The 20,536-nt window shown below is 43.8% G+C and overlaps 1 protein-coding gene across 4 annotated transcripts; it reads right to left on the bottom strand.

The window, feature by feature from the left end:
- Positions 1 to 15,910: 15,910 nt before the first annotated feature.
- On the bottom strand, positions 15,911 to 19,368 carry LOC133903795 (cold-regulated protein 27-like). 4 transcript variants are annotated; one of them, XM_062345259.1, is made up of 5 exons: positions 19,261 to 19,342; positions 18,731 to 19,037; positions 17,836 to 18,259; positions 17,060 to 17,160; positions 15,911 to 16,938 (listed from the first exon to the last, which is right to left on the bottom strand). In XM_062345259.1, the coding sequence occupies exons 2-4, from the start codon at positions 18,794 to 18,796 to the stop codon at positions 17,069 to 17,071; spliced, it is 582 nt and encodes a 193-aa protein (XP_062201243.1). In that variant the 5' UTR covers positions 18,797 to 19,037; positions 19,261 to 19,342; the 3' UTR covers positions 15,911 to 16,938; positions 17,060 to 17,068. The 4 variants fall into 4 exon arrangements, with proteins under 4 accessions (XP_062201243.1, XP_062201245.1, XP_062201242.1 ...); XM_062345261.1 differs by having other exon boundaries at positions 17,848 to 18,259; positions 18,731 to 19,368; XM_062345258.1 differs by having other exon boundaries at positions 18,731 to 19,361.
- Between the last annotated feature and the right edge of the window lie 1,168 nt (positions 19,369 to 20,536).

Raw genomic sequence — 20,536 nt, 5'->3', positions numbered from 1 at the left:
TGCAGCCGGCGTTGAAGTCAAAGACCGAAGGCGTATTGGCAGAGGAGGCATGCTCCGGAGCCTGTTGGAATTGGTATATGCAGTATCAGGACCCGAGACTGGAGGGGTGTCGGTGGAGGTGATTCACTTTGGGATCCGTGCTGAAGCCGATTTAGATTCTTCGGACTTCTTTGGTGATGGGACTTCTTGCCATTTGAGTTTGTCAGAGTGAAGATTACGTGTGGGATCGGGGGACTCCCTTCGTTTGCCTGTTTGTGGATGGTAGGATGGGATGTGTCACTAGCGTGTTTTGACTAGATAATGTGTGGATTCATTTAGGGTCTTGTGCCCACATCCCTGGCATGCGTCGAAAGGAGTCTAGGTCAGTAATGTGATGGGATGTTCGTGCGAGAAAATGAGGCGTTGCCATGGGATGTTGCCATGTGTCGGTGGAACGACCGGGATATGATCATGGGCCCCCGGGGATTAATGGGGGGCACAATGGAGCGATGTCGCGTTGGTTCCGCTTCATCCCCCGGGCGTACGTGGTTGTTTGGCCCGGATAAAAAGCTGGGGCTATCCGACTGGATTTACCACTGCCCCACGAGCGAGTACTTAACCTTGACTTGAATAGGGCATCGTCTTCCTCCTCATCCTCTTCGGAGATGTCGATGATCTCGACAGCTTCCATTGGGGCTGGGACATCTCAACTGTCGGCAGTGGCACCAGTGGCCATCCTGCTTCCGTCCCTGCAGGGTGGACAGCTGCCTGCAGCTCCTGCTCAACCCCCAATTTAGGAGATCGTGCCTGTCAAGATCATTGATATTTCTAACGATAATGAGGAGACCGACTGGGATCTCCTACGAAGGGAGCGCGACGAGGAGGAATAGGCATCTGCGGAGAAGCTGGCGGCTCCAGCGGTGAGGGAGGAGGCTAGGAAGAAGAGGGAGGAGGCCCCGATGATGGCTCCTTCGGTTTCTTCTTCATCTTCCGACAGCTCGGGGGCTATCTACTGCATCGGCTTCTGTGGTGGTAGGCCGCAGATGAGGTGCATACGTCGCTCCATGCATGGCCCCTGCTGGGACCCGTATAGGAGGCGAAGGCGGCATTCGGGGGAGCTTCTAGTGAAGCCGTGGACTATGGCCCTGCTGCAGGCCACAGTTGCATTTTGCCACCTTGTACTCTTTCTCCCCCTGGTTTGCTCTTTCGAGGCCTTTCTCCTCCGTCGCGACCTTTGTACTGTTGCTTCTTTGTACACGTTCTCCGGATGCACGAGTTGTTAATAACATAATTTGGACCCTTTACGGGTGATTGTATCTCTTTTTAGGCCAAAGTGTAAGGGGATCCTTCAAACAAGTGATCGCATGTCTGTGAGCCTTCATGCCACACTTCTTCGTCCCCTTCGTAGGTGATGGCTGGTTTTCAGATGACCAAGGTACTGAGACTTTGCATAGATCGTAGCCAGCTTCGTTCCTTCCTAGGGAGAGATGGCCTCAGGAATGAGTTAGCGGTAGACACATAGGGTAACTAAGGAGGGCTGGGTGAAGAAGTGGCGACCTCATCGTTCCCGGCCATCGGGTACTCCTCGAGTTCGGCGCAGGTAAGGCCTTCTTCCAAATTTGTTCCAGATTTTTGACCCAATGAAGTCCATCGGGAACCTTTGGGGACAAGCTCCAGAGGTGGTTCGCGACCCTTCAGGTCTTAGCCGCTGCCCAGCTCCGAAGGCAATCAGTCCAAAGCTTAGTGATGGCGTGTCAGAGGCGAGGCCAAAGGCTAGATGGGAGAGATGGTCCTCGACCCCCTCGGCCCTCAACCGTTGCCTGGCTTCAGAGGTAATCTGTCCAGAGCCTGGCGATGGCGTGTCGGAAGCTGCTGCCTCTGCAATGAACAATTGGGGATTCCATACTATTTCCTGTATCACGCAGAGTGGGCTTTTATTTAATATTTGCATAGTCTTCATAAATGACGTATGAATCGTGTCTTAGATGAGACTATAGGGTAATGATTTTACCTTTTACCATACGTGTTTGAGTCACGTGGGCCATACCTCTTCCGGCGGGGAGGGGGATTTATACCCCTTTGGTCTGTTGGCTATGCCTCTTGGAGGCTAGTGGGATTCACATCCCTCCGGCACGGAGGAATTTTCCTTCAAGATGCCGGGGGGTTTTGTCCAATAGGTTTTTTAGAACCTCTTCGTGTGGCAGAGGTTTTTGGAAGACATCACCATTTGTGGGGGTTTTTTAAAGACTCTCCGTCTTGCAGTGGTTTTTGCAAGGCTCTCCGTCCTGCGAAGGTTTTGTAAGACTCTCCGTCTTACCGAGGTTTTGGAAGTCTCTCTGTTTTGGCGGAGGTTTTGCAAAAATCTACATATTGCGGAGGTTTTGGAAGTCGCTCCGTTTTGGCAGAAGTTTTGTAAGACTCTTCGTTTTTTTCAGAGGTTTTGTAGGACTCTCTGTTTTGGCGGAGGTTTTGTAGGACTCTCCATTTTTTCTTGAGGCTTTTGTAAGACTCTCTGTTCTTGCCGGAGATTTTGTAGGACTCTTTGTTTTTGCTGGAGGTTTTGTAGGACTCTCCGTTTTTGCCGGAAGTTTTGTAGGACTCTCCGTTTTTGCCAGAGATTTTGTAAGTCTCTTCATTTTTGTCGAAGGTTTTGTAGGACTCTCCATTTTTGTCAGAGGTTTTGTATGTCTCTGTTTTTGTCAGAGTTTTGTACTCTCTATTTTTGTCAGAGGTTTTGTAGGACTCTCCATTTTTGCCGGAGGTTTTGTGCAAGACTCTTTGTCTGGCGGAGGTTTTGGAAGACACTTTATTTTTTTTGAAGGTTTTGTATCCCCTTCGGCATGTATTAATGTCAAAGGCCCTACACACCATCAGGGCTACGCAATACCTTCCAGGAAACCTAGGCAGTCTTACCTTCCTGGTGACCTAGGCATACTACGCCCGCGATGTGTAGGCTTGTCGTGCTCCCGAGGAAACACCCCGGATGCACCGCAACACTATCCACCAGGGGTGTGCCCCGGCGTGTGGCATTTATACGAACGAAGCTAAGAAATATTTCTAGGAAACCTAGGCTTGATGCCTTCACGTTGACCTAGGCATGCTGCGCTCGTGGTGTATAAGCATGTCGTGCAACGAGGATTCCTTGCGACAGCATTCCTCAGAGCACCGCATCCTCACAACAAGGTCATCCCTTGATATGCGGTGTCCACACTACCGAGGCCGTGCAATGCCTTCCAGGAACACCTTGGCATAATATGCCTTTTAGGTGACCTAGGCATACTGCGATACTGCAGGTGTGTGGGCTCCACTGCCTACCAGGGCAAAGCCTACCCTCCGGAAAACCTTTTCAAGTGATCTTAGGTTTAGGAAAGCAATGCTTACAGGTGCGTGGGCGTGTCATGCCTCCCGAAGAAATCCTTCGGGGGTGCCGCAACTACATTACCAAGGAAGTCCCTTGGTAACCGACATCTACACACTATCGAGGCTATGCAACACCTTACAGGAAACCTAGGCTCGATGCCTTCGCAGTGACCTATGCTTGTTGTGTCTGTGGTGTATAGGCATGTCGTGCAATGAGGATTCCTTACGACAGCATTCCTCAGAGCACCGCATCTCTGCCTTCGAGGATATCCCTCGGGGCGTGGCTTCGACACTACCAAGTCTATGCAATGCCTTACAGGGACACCTTGGCAAAATCTACCTTTTGGGTGACCTAGGCATGTGACGCAGTTGCAGGTGTGTGGGCCTCACTGTCTATTGAGACTACGTGATACCTTCTAGGAAACCTAGGCAATCTTGCCTTCCAAGTGACCTAGGCATGTTGTGTCCACGGTACGTGGGCTTGTCACGCCTCTCGAAGAAGTCCTTCGGGTGGCACCGCAACACTGTCTATCAAGGAAGTCCCTTGATGCGTGGCAACTACACTACCGAGGCTACACAGTACCTTCCAGGACACCTAGGCAGTCTTGCCTTCTAGGTGACCTAGGCATGCTGCGTCTGCAGGAGTCTAAGCATTTGCATGGTTATGTACTAGTTAAGTTTTGCAGTCTACTATTGGCAATAAGCGGCTAATTACAGTATAAGACATAGCTAGATCAAATGACTATTCATAACTCATGCTAAATAAAGATGTAACTTAAGTTCTACTGCTTACTGCTAGACAGGGACATAATCTTGATTTACCATTTGTACCTAGTGGCTACTTGTTGTAAAAACTTCTAGCAGTAAGGTTGGAGACCTCCAACATGTTTTGATCTTACTGTCTGAAAGATAGACCAACTAGGTAAACTATCGATAGGTAATAGTGAGCGTACCTTTGCCAGAATAAGGCCTCTATTATGAGGATTGAAGGCCTCGAAGCCTATAGCTAGGCCGGGAGAGGTGGTCCTCGACCCCCTCGGCCCTCAGCCGCTGCCCGACTCGGAGGTAATCTGTTCGGACCCTGGCGATGGCGTGTCGGAGGTGAAGTTGAAGGCTAGTCGGGATAGGTGGTTCTCGATCCCCTTGGCCCATAGCCATTGCCCGGCTCTGGAGGTAATCCATCCGGAGCCTGGCAAGACGTGTCGAAGGCGAAGCCGAAGGCTAATTGATAGCGGTGGTCCTCGACCCCTTTGGCCCTTAGTAGTTACTGGCTCCAAAGGTAACCCGTCTGGAGCCTGGTGATGGTGTGTCTGAGACGAAACCAAAGGCTAGTTAGGAGGGGTGGTCCTCGACCCCTTCGGTCCTTAGTCGTTGCCCAGCTCTGGAGGTAATCCGTCCGGAGCCTGGCGATGGTGTGTCGGAGGCGAAGCTGAAGGCTAGTCCGGAGAGGTGGTCCTCAACCCCTCAGCCCTTAGCCATTGCCTGGCTCCAGAGGTAATCCGTCCGGAGCATGCCGACGGTGTGTCGTAGGTGAAGCTGAAGGCTAGTCGGGAGAGGTGATCCTCGACCCCCTTGGCCCTTAGCTATTGCCCAGCTCCGAAGGTAATCCATCCGGAGCCTAGCAATGTCATGTCGGAGTCAAAGCCAATGGCTAGTCGGGAGAGGTGGTCGTTGACCCCCATGTCCCTTAGTCGTTGCCCGACTCCAGAGGTAATCCATCCAGAGCCTAGCGACAGCGTTCCCCGACTCAGTCCTCATCGGTGGGATATTGCACTATCGACGGCAGAGTTGGTGGTCACGGAGCAGGGTCGGAGTGCCAGGGATTTGCCCAGGGGCTTACCCTACGCTTTCGACCCCTGTGTTCTCCTTCGTTGGTTTGCTCTGCAGCCAGGTATCCTGCTTGTCTACCGAGGTATTCCTCCCAAAAGGTCGTGAGGGTTTGGCACTCGTCAGTGTTGTGGCCACACCTCGGTCCGTGCAGGATACACCTGTATGCCTCCAGGGGTACCGGAGCTTGTGGTTGACTTTGAGGTCATAGGCGGGGGCCACGTGCCCCGGAGCCCGTGGTTTCCCCAGGGCCTTCTTCCCTTTGGGGAGACCGTTGAGGTCGTCCGGTGAACTGGCTTTCGGAGCCAAAATGGCTCCGACTAAGCTCCCTGGACGAGGTGGACTTGGGGTTCCCTGCACGCAGTTGGCATCACGAGGACTGCATCGGGGGCGCTAGTGGGATCTGTGCACTCTGGAGCCCTGCACGTCCTCGGAACTCTCTTTCGCTAGAGGAGCTTGAGGAGGACGCTAGGTGGATAGACTCTCCAATGTTGTTAACTCGCCCGGGGCATCCCGAGTGCTGTCGAAGGAGATACTTTGGGACCAAGCCCAGGCGGGAACACTCTTGGGTTTGATCGTCCAGAACCACTAGAAAGCGGCCTGCTTGGCTATGGCCTCTGCCGTGACCTCTCCTGGTGCGGCAAGGTCTTCGCCATGCAGAGGCTGGAAGGCCTCCGCGCTATCTGGAGTTATCGTACCGACCTAAGGTTCTGATTTGGTCAAGGATAGAGGAACACCGTCCCACACGGCAGCGGGGTCAAAGTGTGCATGTGGTGTGCATGGTTGAGATAGCAACGCATATGGTTGCATGGTTGCAACAGTGGATATGGCGGCTAGAGCTAGCACTTTGGTGGTTTTTCTGGTGGATTCCTACCTCTCTTTAGCAATTCTATGTTCAAGTCCCCACAGACGACACGTTGTTGGAGCAAGAGATCGTCTTGCCCCAGCAAGTACGGTGAGAGTTTCTTCTAAGGAGGAGATTCAAGCTTGGAGACGAAGTTTGAGGGGAAGTAACACCACAAATGTATTGATAGTAGAAAATGGATCGGTCTAGGGGAAGTATCACAGCGTGACTTTGTGTTTGTGCACCTATGTGTCTTGTTTGTTGCCCCTTTTGTTGTATTGAGCGTACTCCTTGTGACCCATCCCTGCCCAGATGACCACGACCCCCTATTTATAGGGTGGTACATAACTTAGTGTACAAGTTATCATGATGTACAAATATCTAGGACCTGATTGAATTACTGGGTCTTATCCCGAATAACTACTTTTTACCCGACATAGAAGATAAATATCTACCATGGTGACTATTGTGGTGCTTGCCCCCTGAGGGGTGAGCTGGTCTCCAATTGCGGTCGCCAATTGCGGCCCGACGCTGCTCTACCAGGGGTGTTAGGATGACTTTAATCATGCTGGGATGTCAGGATAAGCACCACTTGCACCGGCATTAATCGCCCGTCACCTTGAGTCAAGTCGGTTGTAGGGGGTATCCTTTCTTCCCTAATATTATCTCTGTAGACCTGCTGCATCTTTAGGCTTCGGATGACCGCACAGGCACCGGAGGGGTGGCCCGAAGGTGTCTGCAGCCTCCGGGGGCCAGGCCTCCTGCTGAGAGTCCAAAGGCCGAAGGCTTCGGAGGGGCTTGCTATAGCTCTGAGTTTTGGGAAGGCCACGTATGTACCAGAGAGGTGGCCCGAAGAGGCCCGCAACCTCCAGAAGTTGGGCCTTCTATTGAGGATCCAGAGACCGAAGGCTCTGGAGGGACTTTTGATAGCAATCTTCATCTATTGTTCTCAAGCTGGTCTATTTTCCCCTAACAAAGCTTCAGTCAAGGATGATTTCAATTCAAGAGGGGGAGGATGATGAGCACATGGTTCCTTTAGATACGATCAATACTATTAGTATTCCTCAAACCATACAAGGTCCAATTATAAGAGCACATGCGCGACAATTAAACCACCAGGTGAACTCGTTCCTTGTTGTTCATGTTTGCTTGGATAGATTCCTACTAAATTCTTGTGAGGTTTTTTTTCCTTAGGAACTTGGTAGAAGCACCACAACCTTACCCGGATGTCACCCCTCGAAGGCCAAGTCTACTCGGACTCGAGGCTAAGCTCTAGTTGTGGTCGAAATTGAAGTCGTGGTCATGGTTAAGTCGCAAGACAGCACGTTAGTAAAACAGGTATAACTCTCTCATACAAAGTATATTTTAGGCAATCTTGGACATTCTGGAAAGCTTATGACGAGCCATTTTCAATGGATAAGATCTCGACCAAATATCCCTAATAGTTTAGTCAAAGTCCAAGAAATAAGGTGCTGCACCACCATTTTGGGCCTTGTTAGGTCTTGTAATCGTGTTGGGGTCGGAGTCCAGGTTGTGCATGCCTCTTTCCATGGCTACACAACCTTAGGTCGACCTCCTCACATTCCCCCAATATATACACAGTAGCCATCATAGTTTAGTCTTGGGTTTAGCTTAGATTATTCTGTTTTAGATAGTTTCGCTGTTTATTGGTTTGTTGAACCCCAACTCGAGTACTTTATTGGTAATTAGCAACATTCAGATTGCATCTACCTATTCTTACTTGTGTTCTTGATTCACTTGCAGGAAAAGTCTTCTTGGCAAGGTCAATCACGTCTTAGTACAGTTGATAACCACGGAGTAGTGGTGTAGTGGTTGTGAGGGTTCTTGACCTGATTTGTTCGGAGCCTTCAGATTATCAACGTCGAAGCTTCACCAATCGACTTATCATATTACCTTTTGGAAGATCAGGCAAACACGCATCAAAAATAATTTGGAAAAAGTCTACGTAAACCCCTGAACTATTGACTGGTGTATACTTAAAACCTCGAACTACAAAACCAGGTATTGTGGATCTTAAACTTTGCAAAACCATTTACTTAACCCCCTAACCTGGTTTCTGATATGGTTTTCACCTCTCTGGCGTCCACGCTGGCACTGGTATTGTTCATGGCCCGTGAGCCAGAGGCCCGAATGGGTGGACCAGGTGCACGCAACCATGAAGGGGCTCGGGGCTGGTTGGGCTGGAGGTTGAAGAAGAGCTCCATCCGACAGCAGGTGACACTCGAAATGGGGCTGCTATTCCCCAACGACTCTAAGCGAACTAGGACCACTAGTAGATGGAGGGGAACAAGGGGAAGCTACTGAGTGACTCAGATGAACTCACCAACGATCGGGGGAGGCCGGCGGTGGTGACACGGTTGCTTCAGGCTGCGACATGGCCCAACAGGAGAGAGCGATTGGGGTCAAATGGTTCAGCCGAGGCTAATTCGCCGTCTACGACGCCAACAATGGTGTGTAGCGGTGGCCAAAAAAGGGCGTACAAGTGGGAAGGAAGGGGAGGAACAGAGGCCAAATTGGCACCTTGGAGAGTTAGCTGGAGTGGTAGGGATGGTGGAGGAGAAAGGGATTGAGGTGGGAGCTCACAAGCGAGGAGAAATGGGCTCGGTAGCGATGGGGGGGGGCAAAATTGGGCATTTCTTCCTTGATGCAAACTGGGTTCGATTATGGGGCAAAATGGAATCACCGCGATTGGAGGATCATGGTGTTGAGGTTATTTCGGTGAATGGTGCAGTGTGGCAGTGCCAACAGTGATTGTCGGAGATGGCGGCGGTTGTTCTGCACTCAAGCTCGGATAGGCGAAAGCAAAAAAAGGCGAGGGGTCAAGGCGCTCATCTTGTGCACTGATGCGCTCAAACCTGTGAGTGGAGAGTTGAGAGTTGTGGACCATGTGCACACTGGAGGAGGGGCAAGGCTAGTTTAGGCACTTATCTTCTTCATTGGCAGTGGAGGACCTGGCCGAGCGTGTGTCGTCCGCAAGCGCCTCGCGGCGCTAGAAGTCCTCCACATCCTCAATGACCGCATGGTGGACATCGGTGAGGCTAGCATAGTGTCTGGCACGGCAAGCAGCCAGGCGAAGTCAGCGAAGTTGAGGCATGTGCCCACACCAGCAATGGCGAGCATGGTGGCATCGTGCGCATGCACAGTTGCCTCAGCGGTGTCGAAGGTGCCAAGCCAGAGCCTACAGCCATGCCTCCCCAGCACACGCACCTCGCACATCCACTACCCGGCATTGCCCCATTGCCGAACACCGCAGAACATGAGGTTCTGCGTCTCCCAAAACTTGGTCTGCCCTACGGACCGCTTCAGCGGTGACGTCCACACTGTCTGGTGCTCCAACGAGGTCAAGGCCGAGCTGCACGACGACCTCGAACAGCAAGTGGGCTAGCAAGACAAACTGAATAGCATGTGTGCACCACTAACAAGCGGTCGCGGTGGTCATCCTAGCCTTGGTGGCAAAACTAGTGCTAGCGTGGATGCCAGCGAGGCAAAAAACCACTTATGAAACTAGGTTAGGGGGTTAAGTAAATGGTTTTGCAAAGTTTAGGGTCCACATGACCTTGTTTTGTAGTTTGGGGTTTTATGTATACACCAATCGATTGTTCAGGGGGTTATCTAGACTTTTTCCAAATAATTTTGAGGCAATATATTTGTGGCATTGCTCTTTATAGAACATGTACGTATTTCAACAATACAAGCAACATTATCTTTGTAGACAATGGTATATGATTCTGATGAACCAATAGCACACAATTCTTATATGTGATTAATCATTTTGTGAAGCCATACATATTCATGTCAAGCTTCATATAATTATTTCAGAATGATTAGTGGGTCCTGATGTCTGTTTTGATAACTTCCATTAGAAGGTTGTTCTACAAAGTCTGCCTGTGATCTGGCATTATGGGGATCAGATAAATAGCCCATATCTCCATGTCCAATCATAGCCCTGTCTTAGTTTTTCTGATAGAATAAACCAAGATTCTTTGTACCTTGGAAATATTTGATGATATTCTTAACTCTTGCCCAATGACTTTGTTGGAGTTGCATTATGTTTAGCTAGCAAGTTATCTGCAAATGCCATCTCAGACATGTTACAATTTTCAAGATACATTAACGATCTAAACGTACTGAGATATGGAACTTTAGGTCCTAATATCTATTCGTCATCATCATCATTCAGAGTTTTGAATTGATCTTTATCTATTTGAAGGGATTGAATGACCATAGGTATTTTAATGGATATCTGTATTGAATTTCTTCAATCTATTCTATATATATGCAGACTAGTATACAAGTATTCCTAAGGGTATGCTCAAGTTATAGACTTGAGAAAATTTTGGTTTTACCCAAATTATTCATCTCAAATTCCATTTAAAGATGACTGCATGATTCTTGTGTATTTCCGATGATTGAGATCATCTACATATACACTGAGATGATTTGAAATCCAGTTGAGGATTTTTTTTTTATATAAATGTGTATGAGAAATCATCATTATTTGAGCAATCCTTCTACAAAAGGAACTTATTCAGACAGTTGTATCATATTTTATTCGACTGTTTAAGCCATAGAGTGACTTTACACAATACATGTTGCGATTTACTTTGGAATTCAGAATTTTAAGTCCTTCATGGACTTTCATATTGATATCCGAATCAAATTCAAATGACCAAAATTTTCCAATAATCTTAAATATCATAACGTTATTCCACTTATAATTGGAGATTATATTTCATTGAAATCGATGATGAGTCTCTGAGTAAACCCTTGTGCTACAAGCTTCAGTTTGTATCTCACCACCTCATTGCTTCATTCTGTTTGCAGATGAAAACCCTTTGATCCCACGAGGAGTATATTTTGATGAGTAGGTATTACTATGATAAATACCTCTCTTTTATTGAGTGAGTGTAATTCTACCTCAATTGTTTTCTTCTATCTAGCCCAGTCTGAGTGCTTGAGGCACTGTCATGGCTATGGACTTTGGCCTAGATCCAATTGAAGTTCTTTGGAAATTTTTTAGAAGAAATATTTGTCAACAATTATAGTCTTTGTATGATTCTCTGGAATCAATATAGTTTTATGGATATTTCATTTACCCTGTCCAACTTCTCGTGATTTCCCACAACAATAGAATTAGTTCCGATGTTTCAGCAAAATTAAATTAGTGCACACATTTGTGTTACGTCTTGTATGTTCAGCATTTGTAGACCTTGAATATTGAGTATCTATAAGGTGTCTATCAACTTTAGGTTAATTTTCATTTACTATTTTGTTTTTGTGGATACTTATAAAAAGCATTATCCCTTGTGATAGTACTTCTCCCCCTTTTATTTGTATTTGGGAGTTAAGTGGTTTTATTACGTACCTTCACTCTTTCTGGCGCATGGAGTGCAAGGATGTGATTTAGTAACATATTTATTGTCAGTAAATGCATCTGACAGATTATTTGCAATGTGTTACAAATTTATTAATCTTTGAATTTCATATTCAGATTCATTAGTACGTAGATCTAAGGACGGAATGTCCATATCTAAGTACTGAATGCATGTGGCATTCTTTGTGGTACTTTGGATGTCCCCTAATGCTTGGAAATTATCCTCATGAGTGTACCGGGTTGTCAATAAATACCCTGTTAGGGGCTCGAGATATTTTACGATTAACGAAAAATATACCTCATATAGATCCCTAATTTTCTGTGAGGGCCCATTGATATATAATGCGGTGGTGATATCGGTACAATGTAACTGAATTATCGTATATGGAAAATACTTATTTGATTTTCACATACTTAACTACAACGGGAAACCATATGATATGCAATTGGTCTTTATTGAATTAAGTCTGTGGCGTATAAGACTGCATGATGCAACATGAGGTTGGTAATTGCAATTCTGAAGTAATGGCTGTGCAATTAATTTCATTATCTTGATGAGAGATTCAGTTAGACCATTTTTAGCATGTACACCTAAGGTACTTAATGCTCCAAATTAATGCCTAAGGCCATAAAATAATTATTGAAGCCCCATGAAGTGAATTCAACAACATTATCCATTTCAACAGATTTTATCCTGGGTTCATGATAATTTATTCTTAATTTGATAACTTGAGTAATAATTTTGTAGATGCATCTATGAGCATCATAAAGTAGCTTAGTAATCCATATAATAGCTGAATATTACCGCATATATCTCCTTGAATGCGTTCAAGAAAATTGAGTCGATTATTTTTAATTCTAAGGTAAAAGCACCTTAAAATTAATTTCTCTGCAACACATGCGGTGCACAAAAAATATTAGGATTTTTGTGAATTTTGCAACATTGATGTTGTGACCAATAGAATTGCTGAGTTTTTTCTTGTCATCCCTATATCAGCATGACCAAGGCGATCATGCCAAGTCTTGAATTTCATCAAGATTTTTGAAAAAATATTTTGAACGCAACATACGTATGGGATTGATGTATGTATGATACAATTAAGATAAAAATGAAGGAACTTTCTCAAGCAGTTGTTTGTCGTATCCATTATTCTTGGTGATGAAGAGATATTCATCATTGTTGTCATTATGGGTTTCTATGTGAAAACCATTTTGATAGATATCTTTGTAACTCAATAGGGTATGTGTAAAATAAGGATAGATGAGTGCATCCTCATTACTATTTGAGTACCTATTTGGGAGAATAATTGTGGCTCTATGAACCGACAATCAATGTATTACGTCCAGTGATCATTTTTAATATTTTCTTGCCTCTTTTTAAGAGTATGAAAATATTTTATCTCCCTTAATATTTTCCTAGTGGAATATCTGTCCATGAAACATATTTTATCCTTCATCTAATTGTTTCCCATGAAAATCCATATAGAGTTAATTAAAGATAATGCATATATACAATACATATCAATAGTATCTTTTGGAGATACATTCAACAAACAAATTACAATACTTAGTAGTATTTAGATAGGCTTATAAAAATTCTTGGGGATATAGGAGCCAAATTGAGTTCTCCAAACATGTCTTGAGAATTGTATTCCACAAGCATGTTATCTTTATTTAGGAAGTTGTCCAGTCTCTTTGCTGGATGTTGTTATTATGCTCTTGAGGAAAATATTAAGAACAACTTGCTCTTGAGGAAAATATTAAGAACAACTTGTTTTCATATTATTAAAGTGAGCTTCAAACTTATCCCCTTGAACTTATTTTCCTTTTCCAGTATATTGAGATATAGATCAACCAACTGCTTAAGGGTAGGGCATTTATTGGTCCGATGATTCATACATCCATACTTACGACAAACTTGTGAGTTGTAATTGTGATAACTTTTATTGAAACAATCCATTATCCTTGTTTGATCTATAAAAATTATGCTTAATAATGTGTTTCCATTTTCTTTTGAATTTCTTCTGGGTGTGGTATTGCTGTGGCAATGCCCTGTTATCTAAAATGAAAGTGGATAAAGTCTTCTTGATCATATTCGCGTCTAAGATGGGTTGATCATAGAAACACAATTGTGAGCAAATTTTATGAATAGAGGAGTTATAATCTACCGTGGCCTTAAAGTCCTGAAAATGAATGAGTAATCATCTGTGCATTGCTTATGACATAATAACAACATTTTGCTAATCATATCGCTTTTTGAGAGATATCCAAACAGCATATGGATCCTCTTCCATCTGATATGGATGGAGGTGATGCCTTAAAAAATAAATATAAGGCACAATCTTTGAGTTGTTTAGACACATCAGCGCTTGATGATGAGGTTTATTTATTGCTGCAATGAGACCTCGAGAAGTTAAATAGAGTTTTACGTCCATAGCCCAAGTTAGATGCGACCATCTAACACAAGTTCATTGAAATCTCTTTTGGAGATATGAGCCATGTCCTACATGAAATGACCATATTACCATGTTAGTAAATTAAATAGCATGAAAAATGTTGTAATTGTGTAAAATTTAAATTCAAGGTGATTCTTGAATATAGATGTAATGTTCTATAAAGAACAGGTGACTAAGTCACTTTTTAATGTTTTTTATTCCATTCGTGATGGAATAGGTGATTTGATAAGCACTGCCAAAACATAGTCTATATTCTATAAATCTTGGTTATACACGTTGAAGCTAGTAATCATGTTGATATGTAACATGATGTAGACCACACAATAGTAGGAGATAAACTCATTGCTATGGGCATGAACTCCGTCCTGTAAGGACGGGCAACACTACAGTCGCAACCAATGCTATAGACTTCACTACCTTGTGTTCTACCAATAATTATAAAAGATATTTATTAAAAATATTTTGCATTAATATTTGCTATTTATTTAAGCAAAAACATGAACCAAAATATGTCAAAAGCGACATTAGGTCTGAACTTTCAATACAAGACAAGCAAAAATTCGCTGCTAATATCTCGGACTCCATTTCTGAGGAAGTGGGTGACATATGGTCATTGCCAAAGACATAAACTCTATACATATTAAATATTAGATAATAATGCAAAATTAAAATTCAATATAAGTATTGAATTATGATGGGTGTAGACTTTAATGACAGGCAAAACATTCATTGATAATGTTTTGGTCTCCACTTTTAATGAAGTGGGTGGCATGCAGTCACTGTCAAATACATAGTCTTTATGCGTGTAAAATATTGAAAAACACGTTGAAGGTAATCACTATTTGGTGTAGACTCGTAGCAGTGGGCGAGAAACTCGCTACTATGATAGGGACTCCATCCAATTAAGGCGGACAACACTACAGTCGCAGTCGATGTCATAACCTCCACTACCTTATGTTTTTGCCAATATAATTGATAGTAATCACCAATATGCATTTTGCATAATTTTCTACAAATAATTAAAGATGATGCTTATAAATATTGAATTGCAGAAATTTGAAATGGTGTAATTGCAAGAAAGCAATGAAAACCATGTAATAAACTACAATTATATGAAATTAAGAAGTACTACTGAGGTAATACTTAGAACTTGCAGCTTTATACAAGATTATGCAATTCCAGATGATCGGAGGGTCTGGAATGTATATTTACATGAGGTAAATAAAGCATAACATAATTTGTTTAAGTTTGAGGACTTAAACAGAAATAACATAAGAATGTTATTAAGTTGTAATGTCGACACTGCAATTATTAAAGTCATAAGGGACTTAATGCAGAAAATATAATATAACTGATTTTATATATATAATTTCACGCAATAAATAGGAACTCCACGGAGTTTTTTAATAAAATGTGTTGGTTTGTATATTACTTAGCCAAATAGCATACAAATGCATGCAAACCTGAGGGGTTTTATGCAAAAGCAGTGGCATCATCGACTCTCGACCTATTCGGTCCTAGTTTCCCACCTTAGCCAACCTAGTGGGCTTGAGATACATAAAGGGGGCGGTTAGGGTTGCATCCCCCTAGCTCCTCTTCTATGGCGGCGCCATGCTAGGGTTGACTGCCGCCTCAACCCCCGGGTGCACCACAACGAGGGGGCCCGTCGCCTTATGTCTTCGCTCGATGCCACAGGATGGTGAGCATCGCCTACTGTCGTCTTAAGGATGGGCAGTGTAGGCCACCATCTGCAGATCTGGTGCACAATGCCTTGAGGGGCTACTCTATCACCGGCGGTGAATATCATCATTGTGGCGACGCCAGGGGTAGTAGCGTCGGTTCGATATGTGGCACAGAGGATTGGAAGCTCCATGGCCATCGAGGTAAGGTTATCAATCTTCATGATGCTTATCGTGTATGATTAATCATCGATGGTCTTCTTCCGGATTCTTTCTTGTGGCCTTCGTAGTGGATAGAAGAGCAATGCATGTGTGATAACGTGTTGCAGTATATTGTAAGAGACAATAGAGAGCAGATAGAGTGAATCAATTGCTTTCATTCAATCAGAAATTTACACGCTTTCTCATTTCATTCGCGAGGAGCTGGATGAGAAGAAACTCTCATGTGTTGATGTACATATATACAAATTGAATTGTCATCACATCTGTTGGAAGACATCCCTTCCCAATTGACGGGTGCAACCACCATACTTTTGATCAATAGGTTTCATAACATGAATAGGGCGGCCTGCTCTGCTAGTTCAGAGAACAGTTGAAGTTGGCCTCATGAATTGTATCTCATTCTCTCATAGGTAAGTGGATTGACAAGCGAAAGGTGTATTTACACACAAGGGGTGGATGAGCAGGTTAGCAAGTAGCATAAACTGCGCCTAATAAGTTTGCAGAACAATATCCACCTTGCATCAACAAGAACAGTTAAAACATTTTTTTGCGAATAACAAATGAAATGTTGATTTTTTTGGGGGTGGGGGTGGGGTTGCAGAAACAATAATTTTTTTGATCATTTATCATGTTATGGCAGACGCGAATAAGGCTGCTAATGGTTGGTTTTTGAGTTGGACTGATTTTGTTTGGTACCGAATAGGTTGAGATGCCTAATAGGCTGGTTTGACTTGGGCTAGTAGTTAAAATGAGCTGGTTCGGGTTTAAATAGGTTCAATTTTTCAGATCCAAATTGTGGGTTGACCATGGTGTCGAACCAGCCGAGGCCCGAGAGCGCAGAGCCCGACTGGCACATGAATGTTACATTTAAGTTTGAAGATCCTACCTGCTCAAATTCACCAACAAAGGTCATCAGAATTCATTGCAGAAAATAAACTACCTAGAAATTGCTAATGAACTCCTCTACACCACAAGATAGACCGGTAGAGTACTAGAGCTTGATACATTCCAATTTGCCAAGTGAAAGAGACTAGCAGCAACTGCAGCACCGGCACCCATCACAAGTAGTTCAGCAAGATCCCAGAGCAAGTCTTCCATGACATACTTCAGGCATCAAAAAACCTTTGGAGTTTCACCAGTTTTTGTCGCTGCATGTGATTTTCCAGATAGAACAACCTGCAGGTACATGGAACAGGAGTGAGCACCAATCAACTCACCAAGAAGTAGAATTTTTCAACTATGAGACAGTCTACTTATATGAACACTTGCAACAAACGAAGATAAGTGATCCTATTACATTGGCTGATCATTTCGTAGCACTGGAAGTAGGCCTCCTTTTCTTGCAAGGTTCATCGTTGGCTCCAACCTCCTCTTCAGAGAAGTTTTGATCAGAGACTTCTGGAAAAAATAAATGAACTGTGTGTTACATCCCACAATTCTGATCAGTAGAGTAGGATGACAATTGGTGGCAATGTTAACTAAATAATTAATGTGGTATCTGAAATAACCGCGAGGCATCAAATGCAAATAATATCCAACATGCATTTAGTATGTATTTGCAAGTTGATGATCTGCTTTGGTCACTATTTGCAAGGACCCAACAACTTAGTTGCAGGAGTATTTATAAGGTAGTCCTGGTTATAAGAAAACAAATCTAAAGATATCATAAGTCCAGATGATTAAGCATATAATGACTAACAAGTTCTAAGCAAGTTATCATGTCAAGAAAATCACAATGCAACAAGTATAAAAGATCTGCAGAGAAAATGATTCCCTGAAATTATACATTAAATTAAAAGTTTGAACTTGATGGCTACTTCAACTTGTAGTTTTCTACATTCTCACAGGTGTGTAATATTCATCAGGCACAAATTAATTCCATATGATTTATTCTTTTTTTGAACGATTACGATAACTACCTGCAGCTCTGCATGTAAAATTGCATCATTCATCTAACATACTTATCCGTCAACTTGAAACTTTTACTACATGACAATTCTGAACTCATTATCGGACCAAATTGAATCATATTCTGGAGGGAACAATTTGCGAACAAGGTAATCAAATAGCAACCTTTGCTTTTACCGATAAGGTTTTCTTCAGCAGAAGTCTTCACTTCTCTTCCATGAGTTCGGACCTTCTCTCCCATCGTATCAGTACCTGACCCATAGTCATCAACCATAGCCTCCCCATACCCACGGCGATTCAAACCGGCACTGCGCGGCCTAAAATGCCTTACCCAAGGATTATCAGGTAGGCATCTTATACCCCCATCACGCATGCGTGCATCAGTCCTCTCAAACCTAACATTCTTGCAAGCACCCTCTTGGATTACCTTGAACCCATTGTTACCCAGATGCCTCTTATTTGCATCAAGCCCGTGGTTCTCATGTCCATAGAGTTGCTCCACAAAGGAAGCCTCCATGGAGCTTATGTATGATCTGTGACGCTCATTTGTCCATGCAGCTGACATTGAACCTTGAACTTGATCGCACTGCTGACAAATCACAAAACAAAAATTGTTTTTATGGTCCAAAAATCGCTTGACTGAAGTACAATTTGTCACACACTAGAAGAGAATGTCCTGAAGCAAAAGTTCAAGAACACATATGTCCGTTGTTAAGTTATATTTAACAGAGTAGAACAGAGGGCCCTGAAACAGATGTTCAAGATCACATATGTTATTAATAAACCCGTGACGAAAATGTGCAGCGTCATATTCTTGCTTCAGTTCTACATTTTAAACCAATTTTACATAGCACCAACAGATGTATTGTTCCGGTGCCTTGCAAGAGATAACTATAGAAGAAAATTGTACAGAATATGCAACTAGGATTTAGCTGTATAACAAAACACAAAATGGAAGCATGGAGGAGCCTAACAACAAAACGGAATGAACACTCATCATCATAGATCAGCGTAATGTTCTTTTCTCAGTAAAGCAAAACATGAGTTCTTGATCGATTACCTCGGCAATAGTGCTGGGCAGCAGCTGGTCGATTATCAACGGCTGGTTCAACGACACATCCCCCATCGGGTTATCTCACAACAACCAGGGGAACCAATGAATTTTTTTGGCGGGGGGGGGGGGGGGGGGGCGAATTTCAACGATTCTCCTTTTTCTTTCTTTTCCGAAAAAGAAACAACCGAAATGGATGGGGAAAAGGACCAATCGGATGCGAATTGATCCAGGAAATTTTCGATGGCAAAGAAGCAATCGGAACTATTAGAGGTCAACAGAGAGTTCGATGGAGGCCAAAGATTTTAGCTTTCACCTGCAATTGCCAAGAACCAATGCACAAAAAAAGAAGAAATCAAGGGAACAACCGAGAAATCAAGTACGAGCCGAAGATATTTTCTCAAGATTCAGATGGAAAAAGAAACCGCTCTTCAAGAAATAAGAGGTAAACAACACACAAAAAGATCTCAGATTCAGCGTGTCTAAGAGAGAGAGGGGGGGGGGGTTGCTCAAGAGGCGGGTTCGAATTTATATTCTACCGAAGCATCAACGAACGAAGAGGGGGATGAGGAGGAGAGCAGAAGCAGATACATCTCACAGGCTCACAGCTGGTACGGGGGAAGAAGTGTGCAGGTGGCGAGGGCCACGGTGGGCTCCACCAGCTCGGGCTTTACGGTGACGTGGCGTACTTTACCACGTGGCGGCGTGGGGGCGCCTCGACGGCGGAAAATATCTCGGCCCGACGGCCCGATATTTTTTTCTCCGGGACAGGCTGCCGCTAGCCTGGGGATCCTGCCAGGTGGGGCCCGCGGTTGTCCCACATCGCGCGCGGAAAAGATCTGCGTCGGGGATGACGTCACGGCGGGTGACAGGCGAACCACGCTGGCCGAGGAAAACTCCCCTGGAATCTTTTCGAGAATATTATTTTTTTGCAAAAGATTTTTTGAGAATATTATTTGATGCATTTAACATTAATAAAGTATGGTATTAGATGCAGATTTCGTGCACGATTCTTCAGTTTGATGCTGATTTAGCAGAGAAATGCCATGGTTACATTCAGAGGATGGAGGCTGTATTTTTTTAGTGTCCGGCCAAGCTCGGTCTGTTCGTTGAGAAAAGAAGAAAAATAAATTTCTGGTCTATGGTGTAACTGTGCAGACGACCCTGATGTACTGTTTCTTTTTCCTTTTTGCAAATAGATTAGGATTTGTAGCAACATTGTGGATCTGTAAAGTTTATGTAATATTCCATAGATATGGAGCTTTCTTACTTCGAAAATACTTGTTTAAAGGCACATAAAAAACCATCCCAATATGTCGATTCTTAATATGTCCCTGTTACAGTGAGAGATGTATATAAGTGAGAGGGATGTGTATAAGTGATACCAGCTTTCTTTTATAAAGGAATACCTTTATTTTTACTTTTATATAAAACATGCACTCAACCGAATAATATTTTAACCATAGGCCTTAAAGAAAAGGAGCTAACACATAGCTCATGTTCAGAATTAAGAAAAAATATTAATGAAAGTAAATCAAGCATAAAGCCTTCTAGTAAGCTTAGTACTGGATCTAGAGCCAAGAATTAGAGCGGCTTAACTTCTTATTTCTCCTCCTCTCTTTTTTTCTATTCTTTCCTCTTCCTCATTTATGTCTAAAATTTCTAAGAAGCTTAGGGGCTCTCAAGTGTTCTCAAAAGTAGGAGGCTCGAGCCCTCCGATGGATCCGCTGCTAAGTAAGCCTCTATCTAGGCTAGATCAAAATATTTATGATTGTGGTCTTCAAGTCATAGTAAGCCCACTTCATCTTTTCTCTT

The sequence above is a fragment of the Phragmites australis genome, chromosome 21 (assembly GCF_958298935.1).
Source record: "Phragmites australis chromosome 21, lpPhrAust1.1, whole genome shotgun sequence".
NCBI classification, from domain to species: Eukaryota; Viridiplantae; Streptophyta; class Magnoliopsida; order Poales; family Poaceae; genus Phragmites; species Phragmites australis.
Note: the sequence above shows the minus strand (reverse complement) of the source record. Positions and strands in the feature narration are given on the sequence as shown.